We start from the raw sequence: 13686 nt of genomic DNA on the forward strand, positions 1-13686 counted from the left end.
TAACAAGTGCACCTCAGTTTTGCCCAGAATACCCACTACCTTTCAGTGCTGGGTTTCTGCCAAACAAACATTTTGCTCTTTGTGCTTTGAGCTAATAACTACATGAGAGTAAAGCCCAGAGCAGCAGGTTTTTTTCTGGTGACAGGAGCTGTGTAAAGAGACAGGCTCGAGGAGATGAATTGCTCTAAGATTAGCACATACAGCCCTGCTTAGCATCTTGCTGGAACACATTTTTTGTGTGTGTCTGTATGCGAACACCTGAAATCCTTATTTGTCTTTTCTGTTTCAGCCCAAAAAGCTGGTGTGTGAATATATTTTCTCCTATATCCTAAATCTAAATCAGACAAATAAGAGAGGCCATGTCCAGTTAGATAACAACAAAAAATTATAAGGGAAAAGTTAGTTTGATTTGCCTCAAAAAGGAAACTAAAACCCTGAAGTTTGGAGAACCTTTTTTTTAATGTATGTATAATTAATTCCCTGACAGTAGCAGTTTCTGTCTCCCATCTCATAATTGTAAGGCCATGTAATTATTCTACAACTGCAAGAAAGAACAAAAAAAGTTAAATCTATTAAAATTACTGTTTTGCTTGCTTCACCTAATTGTACCTAATTCAGAAAATACCTTGTCAAATGCAGAGTGTATTTTAAAATTCCTATTCCCTGTGTACAAACAAGCATACCTAGACTTCTTTCTTATTAATGAGTGTGTAGAACGCAGATCCACTCCAAATCCATTGGCACTATAAAGGCAGTTTCAAATGTTCATACTTTTTCCAATCCTTAAGAAATACATATTTGACATAAGAGTGCAGGTTTTTCACCCATTTCTGATTTAATGAATTGCTCAGAGAGTCACTGACATGCTCTTACAGAGCCCAAAGCCAATTATTCATATTTGTGTGTGAAGAGATGCTTAATAGTTAAAGCAGCCTGGTCCATACTTGTTTGTTGTCACCTTACTGCTGACTTTGCTTGCTTCGTTTTGAATTAATTTAGCTGCTTCATGATATAAATAATTTGTTTCAGAATTATGAAAGAGATTCAGCAAGAGGGTCTGATTTCCACCGTTCCACCATCCCTCCCTTAAGAAGAGCAAAATCGCTTGACCGGAGGACTACGGAATCCGTGATGACAGTAAGTGTTTTTATAGCGTCTTTCTTGTTCCCATGTATGACAAGTTAAGGGACCGACCGCAGACGTGGGTGTTGCAAGAGTGTGTTCACATACCATGCAGATAACCTTGAGTGCTGGCTTATCAGTGGATGCTGTGTACGAAAGGTGGGATTGAAAGGTAAAATGCGTCCAAGAACGGAATCCAAGAAAAACATCAGCAGAGCAAAACAATAAAACTCATTTTAGTTTGATTTTCTTGGGGACATTTTTCAGCGCCCTGACAAACTGATTGCTCACTGTGATCCTTTTCTACCACTGGTAACTGCTTCTTTGGTGAAGGTAATTGATTAGTGTGTGTGTTTTGATATTTGACTTCAGTTTTTGATTGGAGCAGTAGGGGTATCTGGCATTTCTCCATGTAGTGTTTAGAGCAGGTTGTGTATGTGTGTGTTTGTATTTAGAGGGCAACCAGAATGTTCCTTTCAAAGAAGGCTTAAAAGGACAGCTTCAGTGCTTTTAAAAAATATACTCTGCATATGATGAATTTACAGAGCTCAATACTTGTGTTCAGGTCTAGTTTGTACTGCTGTCTACAATTTATTTTTTCATTTTTTTTCCTAGGTTGATACTTTTTCATTAAAGTAATATAAACCAGCTATTTTAGAAAAACCTTCTGTAAAATTAAGTGAGCATTTAATGTGGTGATTTATTTTTTTATCTTGAAATAATTGGCATTAAATAATGACTTTTTATGAACTCAAATTACAAGAACAACATTCCTAGCTAGTGATTTCCCTTAATCATAGCACCTCTTTTTCAGATGCAGTGTTGTTATTATAGACAGTCCAAATCAGACTTCATTTAAAAAAAAAAAAAGTCCTGTGATTAAGTTATAATTATATGACAACAGTCTGTCTTCAGCCAGCTGTAATATACAATAATACAAAAATGATGAAAAAGCCATCCATTTCTTCTTGGTAATGAACTAACCAACTTCCCCTGCCCATCTTATTTTCCTGTGGTATCTGTTTTTGAGAACACGGACGCCTTAAACTCCTTCGCCATCCTGGTGGGCTATGTAGACATCTTTCTTCTGCCTCTCAGGTCATTCCCATGTCCTTGGTCTGTTTGGTCCTGACCTTTTGCCTCGGAGTGTCTCACTTGGCATGCCCGTGCGTGTGTGTGTGGATTTCTTAGCCCTAACAGATTCACTTTCACTCACAATCAGCTCACTTGAGATCTTCGGGGTTTGCCCCAGTTGCCATACACTGTGAGTCTGTACGATCCTGCCACATTTTGTGACAATAGAGAGCACAAGCAAAAAACCAGCACTAGCTTTTTACAGCGTTTTTCAGTACATTGTGGAATGGGATGGAAAGCTAAAACTTTAGTATACTTGTTTCCCAAATCTGTCCTGGGGATGTCGTGCCACTCCAAGTCTATGATTCCACCAGCATCTGATTGGTCACTGCTCTTCTCTGCATACAAAACATGCATACCTCTTAATCAGGTGTGTTCATGTTAAAATACACGAATGGATGGCAATCCTTGTATAGGAGTCCCTAGGAGAGATGTGGTGAAACATGCTAAGGCATGTGGTTTGGTCTTTTACATATGACATTATTATTATTAATGTAAATGTTTATATATATTTATTATTATTATTATTATTATTATTATTATTATTATTACCACCACACATGAACTGCTTTGTTGTGTAATTTGTTTCAACTGTATTTTCATGATATTTTAATTTCTGTTTCTTGTGTGAATCTGTTTTATTTCTGGAGTGGAAAAAGATTCTGTGGTGCTAGTGCTTCACTGATTCAACTCCCTGCATTATCTCATCTCACTTTGAAAGGTGTTTGTCAAAGGTGTTTTTGCTTGACGTGAAACGGCCTGGTAATTGGGGGCCTGAGCACAAACAGTCACAGATCCTCGCGCACATTGCATACCGTCTGCTCGTATGCTGTGCTACGTCAGAAATGAAATCGCAGAAAAGTGCAGACATAAATAACCCTGTTATCGCTTCCTGTTGCTTCCAGAAATATATATTTAACTATTCATATATTCTCCTCTTGTTGTGTCCTACTCCCAATGTAAAATTTGCTTCATAAATCAAGCATTGAATGTTGGGGAAGGTGCAGCCATTGAGGTTACTGTGAGGGGTCTATTCGCTTTGTGGTTTGAGATTTCACTGAGAAAGCGTTTCGTACATTTTGGAATCGATGCATTTGTTTACAGGTTTTGTTTGAAGTAAGTATATATAAATATATCCATTATGTAAGTGTCTGTAGTGGCTATAGGTTTCTAGGATAAAATTATCCAGGACAGAATATAGAGAATATGATTTGCTACAACATGAAACATTTGAACTTTATCACAGTTTACCTAGCATAAAGTAAAGAGGAACACTTGTATAGAATGGCACATCAGAATGAGCAAAGTCAAGTCGAATTGCTTACTAATTTGTAATTCTTTTATAGCCGGACTTGCTGAACTTCAAGAAAGGCTGGATGGTCAAACTGGATGAGCAGGGACAGGTGAGTTGTAATGTGGGTGGCTAAGGTTGCTTTAAAATAATGTCCAGTAATCTGTAAGTGGGTAGAGATTCTTTGCTCCAGGTATATTATTTGTTGTCATATACTTTCTCTACAGTGAGCAGTGCATTCAAGAAACTCTTTATTCATTTAGGATAACACTGATCTGTTTCATGACAGAAAGTTGCCAAAGCATTTCACACAAAGACAGAAATACATGACAAAAGTGTGTTTCTTCCTGCTTTAGAGTCAGTGTTTTCCCACTCCTGTATTCTCAGACCCTTTTTTATTGAACTTAAAATAACAAAGCTAAAAAAGTCTATAACATTCCAGTAAACTTGTTTTAATAAGTTAGCAATTTGCTTTTATTGCATGTCCCTTGCGCTTTGTAGCAAACCATTCTCCTGTGGTTGGTAATAGTTGGTACGCTTGTTAATGAAAACGCATTTGAACTGCCCACATCATGGCAAGCTGGCTGCAGATAACTCAAATTTTGGTTTTATTGGTAAAATTTTATATATATATATATATATATATATATATATACACACACTGATGTGAAGTTATGTAATTCAGTGGAGTTCCTTCATATACTCGTGGGCCAAATGATAAACCTAGAATAACTTAATGGCATAATAATAATAATAATCTATCACTCTTCTTACAAAGTACTTGGGTGCTCTAGTAGTGGTTTGAAGTGTGTTTTTTTAGGGCAGTGCTGTTGGTAAATTCATCAAAGCAAAGACTTCTGGTTACTGCCAGTCTGGTCAGCAGAAAGAGCAGTCGCTTCGACACACTTTGAGTGGAGCTCCTTTAAAGTGGAAGGCTTGTCTTTGATTCTGAGGGTCAACCGGTGGGAGTTGAAAGGAGGATACTCCCTTTTTCACCGTGACCTTTTGTTTTGAAGCCTCCTTCCAAATGACAGCCCACCGCAAAAATGAAACAGGGCTTTAATTCTGAAAGAGGCGGCCTACGTGTTAGTCTGAAGTGCCCACTTGCACCGTGCCAGTCAAGAGTACAGCTCCCAAATGTTTCCAATTTCCGAAACCAATTACATTTTCCTTTTTTTTTTTTATGACTGATTAACAACAGCTAAACAAGGGCAAATGCATTTCAGTCTTAGAATTGCTTGTGTTTGCCCAAACAACCTTAGACCTCTTTATCACAATTACTGCTTGATTCAGTAATTATTCTCATTTGGGCACAAAAACAATTCCGTAGTACACTTGAAGAAATGTCTTTCTCAGTTGCCACAGCTCAGATAATGTTCATCTTGCTCTCTAAAGGGCAGTCTTTGAATACTGTGGGAAAATCTTTTAGCAGTTCCCCCTGGGGAAGGCATGTTTGTGTGTGTTAGTAAATCTGCCATCACATGTTATAGACCTCATACTTGAAGAACAGTTCAGGGTATAGATCCAGTTGTCACAGTAACACTTTGAAAGAAGTAATGTGCCTGTATAAATTAATTTGCTGAAACAATTCTTTTTTTTTTTATATAGTTCTTGTTGCTCGAAGCTTAAATATGCAAAAACTGCATGTATACACAGCCTTCATTTAGAAACAATGCCATTGTAAACTAAACAAAGTAGTTTATTTAGTTTCATTTAAATTGTTCATTTAACTAAATTTATCAGTGAAATCTTCTGTTTTTTTTTTTTTAACACTGACTCCGCCTAGAACAAAACTGAACAGATTTCATTTGATTGACTAGAATTTAGTTAATAAAGGTTGTGTAAACCTTGAACTCCCATGACTCAATATTAAAAAAGAGTCATAAGCTGAATCAGTGTTCAGCAAATGCTAAGAAGATATAATTGATAAATAAGTATATTTAATGAGGACTGTTTCTTAAATTGAATGAATCATTTATATGCCCTTGCTTGTGATTGTGTATGCAATTAACAAATGTTTTATTTTATTTATTTTTTAAAATTTCTAGTGGAAAAAGTACTGGTTTGTCCTGACTGACCACAGTTTACGTTACTATAAGGATTCAATTGCTGAAGAGGTCAGTAACAGAGGTTTTCTATTAAAGTAGATGTAACCAATACAACGTTCGGAATTACTGGCCTGTGGCTAAAAACTATGTATACATAAATGCCCCCCCCCCACCCCCATTCTTACTGAGTAATTGTTAAATGGGTTTATTACAAAGCTTTCGCTATGAAGACATAATTGTTCTTACTTTACATTGAGCTGAATCTTGATTCCACATTTGTTTTTCAGAACATTGGATATACATATGTATGCAAAATACTGATGAGTATATACCACTGAATAAAGTAGCTTTATAATCTAATCTTCATAATTGTTATTCTAGAGTAAAAACTGTGTGTGTTTTTCCCTGGAGGATTTGGATTACCATGTTTTTTGGTTTTCTTTGGTTTGTCATTAGTTTTTTTTATGAAAGCATTTTCTTTTTCAGGCGTCAGACCTGGATGGTGAAATAGATTTAACCACCTGTTACAATGTCACTGAGTACCAGGTCCAGAGGAACTACGGCTTCCAAATCCATGTAAGCGGGTCTCGCAAACGGGGAAAAAAATATATATATAAACGATCCCAAATAGAAATGACAAATGCCATGTGTTGTGTGGGCTAAAGGTAGTTCATAAGATAATTAAGGTAGTTAAGATCATAATAACAGGTGTGAAGGGAAATAAAGCCATACTTTTGAGAGGCTGTTTGGGCTTTTGACCATTTTCTGTTTTCTCTGTGGTAATAAGACCAATACTGTAATAACAATACTTACTGGAGTGATCCTTGGTGATAAGGACTATAATTACAGTAGCTGTACAAGTTCTATATTGTTGGCTGCAGCAAGGCTTACAGATGTTTTAGGGGAACACATTTTAGGGAATATCTGTGGCCACTTAGTCAGTTACTTTCTAAATTATTTAACATTATTATATTTTGTGTTCTTTGGGTGATGTGCTGTGTTGTGTTTGTGCCAAATATAAAGCTTTGCATTTAGGCCCTAAAATCCCATTTTAGGTTCGTCAGACCACACAGCACAGCACATTGTTTTGAAAAGCATGAGACTGGAGAGATGTGCTATTTCAGTTTTTATTTTTAATTTCTATACACTTCTAGATAACTTTTTTCACTTGGAAGTTGTAGGGTAGTATGTGTAGATAATTGGAAAAATAAAATAAAACATTTGTAATGCATTGTTCCTGGCTATAAGGCAACAAAAGTGCAAATGTGCAAAGGCTTTGACTGTCTTGCAACATTTTTTAAACTTTTATATTTTTTGGTCCCCCTCCTGCCGCAGACACAAGAATCAGTGTACACACTGTCGGCCATGACTGCAGGAATAAGGAGGAACTGGATCCAGGCGGTTTTGAAGAACGTGCGTCCATCCACCGCTCCTGATGTGGCCAGGTCTGCCTTTGTTACAGTCTTTCAGGATTTTATTATTATTATTATTTTTTGTGTGTTTTATGCCATACTTTTTGTTATTATTTTACTGGAATCAAATACTTCATACTTAATTCTAGCTTTCTTTTGAGGTCGGGGAATTTTTAACATTTTAATACTCAACAATGGCATTTTATCAAATTCAAGTATTTATTGTGGCTTAAAAGGGTGAAGTCATGTTTTCAAAACTTCAGACTTTGCACTGACTTTTGAGGTGTAAACGTTACAGAACATGTCCGAAGTCCAATCCCTTATTCTCGTGAGTTGATTTTGCCTTGCAGACTGAGAGGATATTGGATTACAGTTAATTTTTGAATTCCCTTTAATTGGTGAAATCTGTGTCAGTAGCTAATTAGTTACATTTTCCCATCCTGTAGCCTGCCTGACGACCACGGCTCCTCCACCCCGCTGGACACCCTGCTGAAGCCTGATGTGACGCAGGACTCCCTGTCGTCGGAGGCCTCCTCAGCGGAGAGGGAACCCGGGCAGAAGAAAAGCCGTGCACGCGAGAGGAGGCGAGAAGGGCGCTCGAAAACCTTTGACTGGGCTGAATTCCGGCCGATCGCGCAGGCCCTGGCCCAGCAACGGGCCTGCGAGGCTGACCTGACTGACTTTGAGCGCACCAAGCGGCGAGAGGAGCGGAGGAAGAGATATGAGGTGGTGACGGGCACGCTGGACCCGAACGCCACCAACACCAACAAGATGGATGTCGAGAGCTGCGGCTCATCCAACTCACTGGAGAGACAGCAGAAGGTGCAGGATGAAATTGAACAGCAATGGCAACAGGTGGAACAAACTCCCATCAGGGATGAGCGCCGTGTACCACTCGCCTCCGCCTTACAAGGTAGAGAGACGGCCGAGTTAGAACGACTGTTGGAAAGTTACAAGAAAGGGGTAAGTTTGCAATAAACCCTTTGGCCTCATTTGTTTAGTCTAGGGCAATGCATTGCATGATCCATAGAAATAATATCTCGGTCACTATGTAACTATGTACAACCAAAACCTGAAACAATAGGGCTGTATCACAGATGCAAAGATTATCCCCAGAATTGTACTATCTGCATAGATTTAAAGGATTTGTAGGCCCTGTAATTAATTTAAAAATGATTAATCTTGTCCACAAAAGAAAACGGTGGCAAACTCTAGTACTGCTTCAGCATTTAGGTTAAAGAAACAAACTTAATTTTAAAATAACTTCACTTAAATAGTTTTTTGCAGAGGGGTATTAAGAAAAGGATTTAAGTACGTGAAAGTGTATTAAAATATGGTAAAAAGGAGGATTCCCTTATTGTCTACTGACCCATAGCACAGTAACAATATTCTAAGGGCATTAACTAAGTGAATGGCAGGTAAGTGAAATCATGGGAAAGCATGGAGGGGTATTGTAAACCATGATGCAACACAAAATACATGAATGGAATAGCACATTTAATTTACTGTACTCAATTTTCACAAGGTTTAATAGACTCAGCACATACAAAATTGCTTATAATATTTTGTTCCCAGTTTAATGAAATAGGAAAGCAGCTTTATAAAGTGTTCCAGACATGAAGCACAAAGGGAAATTAGTGGATGTTGTTTGTAATATTTGGCAGGATGTGGGCCAGACTTTGGTGCAAGCCACACTCTTTAAGTTGGCCGTCTAATTGATTTGACTTTAACCTCACACTCCAATTGTAGGTAGAAGAGCTAAAAGCTCAGTTGGAAAGCTGTCATCAACAGCTGACTGATTCAAACCATCGCAAATTGGAACTGGAGGCACAACTTACGACCGCCCTGGAACGTGAACAGCAGATTCGTGCAGGTTATGTTTCTCCGGTAAGTTCACATCCCAGAACCATTCCCTGTCATTACAATGGAGGAGAGAGGTTGGAGGGATAGTGTTCTTTCCATCAAACAGTCTTTGCATGTTTTTTTTTTAAACTGACTACTTACAAAAACAACAACAAGGAATTTCAAAATAGAATAAAAAGCTTGCATGAGACAACTGCATGTTAAGGAAAAAAGAAGTGGAATAATTGTTGAGCTTCTGGCTTCCACTTGTTCGTTTCCTCCTGCCATGTTTATCATAGAAATACAAAGGACGAGTGTTTGTATGGTGGCAGTTGTAATATTTGTGTGCTAAATACAATTAACAAGGAGAATTATTTTATTCATTATATTCAGTCGTCTAACGCTTGGTAGCTGAAAAAGCATGATTTTGTTTGTCTGTTTTTTTTAATGTGTTTTTTGAAATTGCTGTCATATTTTGACCCTCATATTTTCAATAAGTGTGACAAGACAATTGTAACAAGTATTTTGTTCTGTTTATGTCTGCATGCTGTTCAAATGAATCATGTTGTATTAACCACTAGACCGACCATTCATACTATCTTTAACATGTTTAAAATGAGGAAGAACAAGGTACCATGATGGAAGTGAACCTGCTTACATAGATTTCATGCAATATGCCATAGCTGAATGTTATCATTGTTCTCCTCTTGTTTACGACAAGTACAACTTTTCTTTTACTGGATAGAGTTTCATGTTCCAGTTCTTTGTTGTGTAGCAGTTGTTGTTTTTTTGCAGTGAGATAGTAGTGCCCAATTGGCAGAGTGAATGCCTCTGTTTTTAGGCTGACTGTTTTAGTCAAATTGTTGAGTCCTAGATCTTATTGATCTTTGGGGTTATTTCAGCAAGATGTACTTTTAAACATGCCGGATTTGAACTGGAGTGGTGATGAAAGTGATGTTGCAGGTGTGCTTTTTCACAGGCATCTTGGAAAACGTGTGTGAATACCAATATCAAATTTCATTAATTAATTTCATAAGGAAATGGGCTGCAGGGTTATTGATCGTTGACTTGTATTACACTAAAGCGTTTTTAACAGTTTTCATAATGAAAAGAACACATGGCTGGGAATGCACAAGTGTCTTTTTTTCCTTTTTTCTTTTTTATTGTTTTCTGCTCACAATGACAAATTATTTCTGATTGACTTCAAGATAGCAATAATTTGGTGCAGTAGGTGATTTTTCTGCTCCCAGTTACAGTGCATTAAGGAACTTATCCACACTCTTTCAAAAATCTGACGTATGAGACTGATACAATAATTAATATCTGTTCATTCCTATACTGAGGGAACGTTTCAAGTAAAAATGGTTTAAACTAAGTTTGAGTTTTGTCATTTATTTTTGTTTAACTAGTCATTTGATTATGGATTACAGATAACTGTTTTGGATACATAGGTCTTTTTAAAAATGTTTTTAAGAATAAAAAAAATCAGGATTGAGTTTAAAATTCAAAGGTTATAATAATAATAATAATAATAATAATAATAATAGTTTGTTGTCCTAACAGAGGAAATGTAGTAGATCTCAATGGTGTACCTGCTTTACTACCGTATGCTTCCCATTTAAAAGTAAACCACATAATACTAATTTTGCTTTACTTACTTCATAAATTAACTCTAACCATTTTTTATGTGCATGTTCTGTTGTGATTTACTAACGGCAGCCATTAAATCTCTTTTCCCCAGTTCTGTCAATTTTCTTCTTCATTTAGACATAATTTGGAACTGTGTTTACATCTTCCCTTTGTGGACACAATTGTGCCTATTTTGAACTTTAATTTTAAGGCAACCTCAGTTGAGATTTTGAAGTTGGTTACACAGTAGTTTGTTAAATGTAAATGTTCCAGAATAAGAAGCCAACCTTAATCTACAATTAATGAGCGTTTGACTTCTACTGATTGTGTTAACCACTGTCTGGTCCCCTTTTCCAAGCTGGAGTCCCCTTTGGGTCTTGATGCCGAGCTTGAGTCCCAGAAGAAGAGGCAAGATCTGATAAGTTCTCAAGCTCAGAACCTAAAAAAGAAGTACCAAGAAACCAAAGAACTCCTCCAGCAGCAAGAAATCAAAAAGGTCCAGCTAGGACTCTCTCTTTCCACACTGTTGGTCAAAGACCTGTCCCCCACAAAAACCCAGAGTCCCTCCTTTCCAGAAACCCCAAACCGAAACGATGAGCCTAGCCAGGAGACCCAAATGATGAAAAGATTCAGCCTAGTACTGCAAGACAGAGAAGAAAAACTTCAAGAGCTCGAGTGCCTAATCTCGGTTTCCCCTCTAACTGTGAGCGCTCTGGCGAGACTGTTAGTCCATTGCGTTGACAAAAACGAACCAGGAAGCAGTGGAGACAAGACGTGCTGTCAGAAACTGTATGAAACCCTGAAGCTCCAGCGGGAAACTGAAAACGAGTCACTGAAGCGCAATTTGGCCAAGGCGGGGGAAAGCGTCCGCGAGTATGAGACACGTCTGCAGAACATGGAGGGCATGCTGGGGAGGGCGCAGAAGCAAAAGCTAGATAACCTGAAGAGCTGCGTGGCTCTGAGGCAGATGGAAGAGCATGTGGAGCTAAGCGATGCAACAGTTAAGAGGCTGGCCCAGGAGGTTGAGCTGCTGACAACCGAAAATGAGGTGTTGAACCAGCGCTGCCAGGAAATAGTGAATCAGCTGACAGAGGCAGATAGGGAGATCGAGAAGCTGAAGATAGAGCTTTTGAATCAGCAAGGAGGGCAGCAGCACCTGCAGGTAGTTGAGGAGCTGAACAAACTGAAAGCTAAACTGGCAGAAAAGGAGGCAGAGTTCATAGATAGGGATTTTTATGAGAGGGAGCTGAACATAGAATCTCAGAAGCTGCAGGAGGCGTTAATAAGGTTAGAAGTGCTGGGTAGCAGCTTGACAGAGACAGAAAGGAAGCTGCATCTAAAAGAGGCCACTCTGAAAGGCTTGGGTTTCCAGGTGGCTGAAGACAGCGAGACGCAGCTGCTTCTTGAAGAAAAGGAGCGTCTTTTTCAACAACTGGAGGCGACCGAGGCCAAGCTGTTGAAACAAGAGAAGCAACTAAAATGCGTAGAACACTCCTATAGGGAACTGCAGTCCCAGAACAGTGAGCTGAAATTAAAACAGGCAGAGCTGGATGAAGTGTACAGCCAAAGGCTTTTAGAGGCTGAGAGTAAAATTAGAATGCTACAGGTAGAAGTTGAGTGTGGGGGTAGGTCAGCAGGTGGGAAGAAAGCTCGGGATGGTGGCGCAGAAATGATGGAAGATTTTGGAAGTGCTATGTCAGACGAAAAGAAGGTTAAGCAAGTACTAGAACAGATAAAGCTAAAGTCAGCAGCTCTTAGTAAGGTGTCAGAAGTGTTAGAGAAGGTAGATATTAAAGTGAGCAAGGCGCGGAGTGAGTGGGGAAGCTCTGTTAGTGGATCAGGGTTTGTGCCTTCAGAAGGAGAGAGTCTGGAAGTGTATCGGTCGGTTCTTAGAAAGTTACTGCTAGAAGAAGAATTCTGGGGAAATGTGTCGAGCATCTCTGAGGTCAGATCAACTCAGCTGGATGAGAACGAACTTGCAGATAGTTTCTTACAGGAAATGTCAGAGCGCATGTTAGTCGAAAAGAAAATGTTGCTCTGTGCCCATAGGCTTTTCCATCTGTCTGGAGCACAACAGTCTAAGCTGGACTTACAGCTTGCGAAAGATCCCAGCAGAGCCCTTGAAAATGAAGAGGCTGGGAAGATTCAAGGAGAGATGCCAGTGAAATTGGACATCATTGGGAATGTTCAAGGAGAAAATATCACAGAAAACAAGGATGAATTTTTGAATCTGTACAACTGGATCGATAATGACACTGACAACCTAGTCAAGAAAGAACTTATGCATGTCCTTCAGGTAAAGGTATCCTTGTTAAACCAAATTTCTTCCTCCATTCAGTCCTCTTCAAACGACGAGCTGATGTCTTTGGTTTTAAGGCTGTGTGATAGCTTAGAGTTCAGGAGCCAAAAGGAGCCCTGGTTAGCCTGCCTTCAGGATGCAGTCACACAGGCACACTTGTCCTATATCATCTGTAGATTAGACCTTGAGCACAGCAAGCAGCTTCACAAGATAAAAGAAGCCCAGCTGGGACTGAAAACAAATGAAACAACCTGCAAAAACTGTGTAGACTTAAAAAAGGAAAATGAAGACTTCAAGACAAAGCTGGAAAGTGCGCAACAGGAGATTTTAGGCCTGAGAGGACCAAAGAGTGCAGAGAACATGCCAGTAACACACATCCAGATTGAGGGAGAGCCAATCGACTCCTTGGACAAAGCCATACAGCTTCAAGACATGGCTGCCAAGCACAAGAAAGAGCTCCGAGAAGTCAAGGACACCTACGAGCTGGAAGCCGAGAAACTCCGCCAAGAGATCAAAAAGGCAGGGGAGGTCTTGAGGCTAAAGTCAGAGGAGAACGTCAAGGAGATTGACTCCCTGACCGTCTGCATGGAGAACCTGAAGAAGAAGCACGAGATGGAGATGAAGAGGCAACAGGAGCAGAATTTGACTGAACGGAACAGCCTGGAAGAACAGTTTGTGAAGAAGTTGGAGAAGACAAAGCAAGAAGGCCAGGGTGACGGCCACCCAGAAGAGAACAAGCCCCATAACATGCTGGTGCTGAAAGAACGCATTGAAGAGCTGGAGTCTCAGATTAGCACCATGTCCGAAGAAATTAAACAGCGTGAAAGCGAAGGAGATATGTCGTCTCTCCAGCAGAAATATGACAAACACCTGGAAAACCTGAAGGTGGAATTGTTATTGTCTCTGCTT

At 39.1% G+C, this 13686-nt stretch overlaps 1 protein-coding gene across 3 annotated transcripts in view; it reads left to right on the plus strand.

The window, feature by feature from the left end:
- mprip (myosin phosphatase Rho interacting protein) overlaps positions 1-13686 on the plus strand; it is a 62747-nt gene that overhangs the window by 30949 nt on the left and 18112 nt on the right. For all 3 annotated transcript variants that reach the window (XM_066704727.1, XM_066704725.1, XM_066704726.1), the window contains exons 9-16: positions 1030-1137; positions 3603-3659; positions 5596-5664; positions 6082-6171; positions 6931-7040; positions 7454-7970; positions 8757-8894; positions 10837-13662. In XM_066704727.1, coding sequence (XP_066560824.1) covers positions 1030-1137; positions 3603-3659; positions 5596-5664; positions 6082-6171; positions 6931-7040; positions 7454-7970; positions 8757-8894; positions 10837-13662 — 3915 coding nt within the window. The remainder of the gene's footprint in view (positions 1-1029; positions 1138-3602; positions 3660-5595; positions 5665-6081; positions 6172-6930; positions 7041-7453; positions 7971-8756; positions 8895-10836; positions 13663-13686) is intronic.

The sequence above is a fragment of the Amia ocellicauda genome, chromosome 5 (assembly GCF_036373705.1).
Source record: "Amia ocellicauda isolate fAmiCal2 chromosome 5, fAmiCal2.hap1, whole genome shotgun sequence".
NCBI classification, from domain to species: Eukaryota; Metazoa; Chordata; class Actinopteri; order Amiiformes; family Amiidae; genus Amia; species Amia ocellicauda.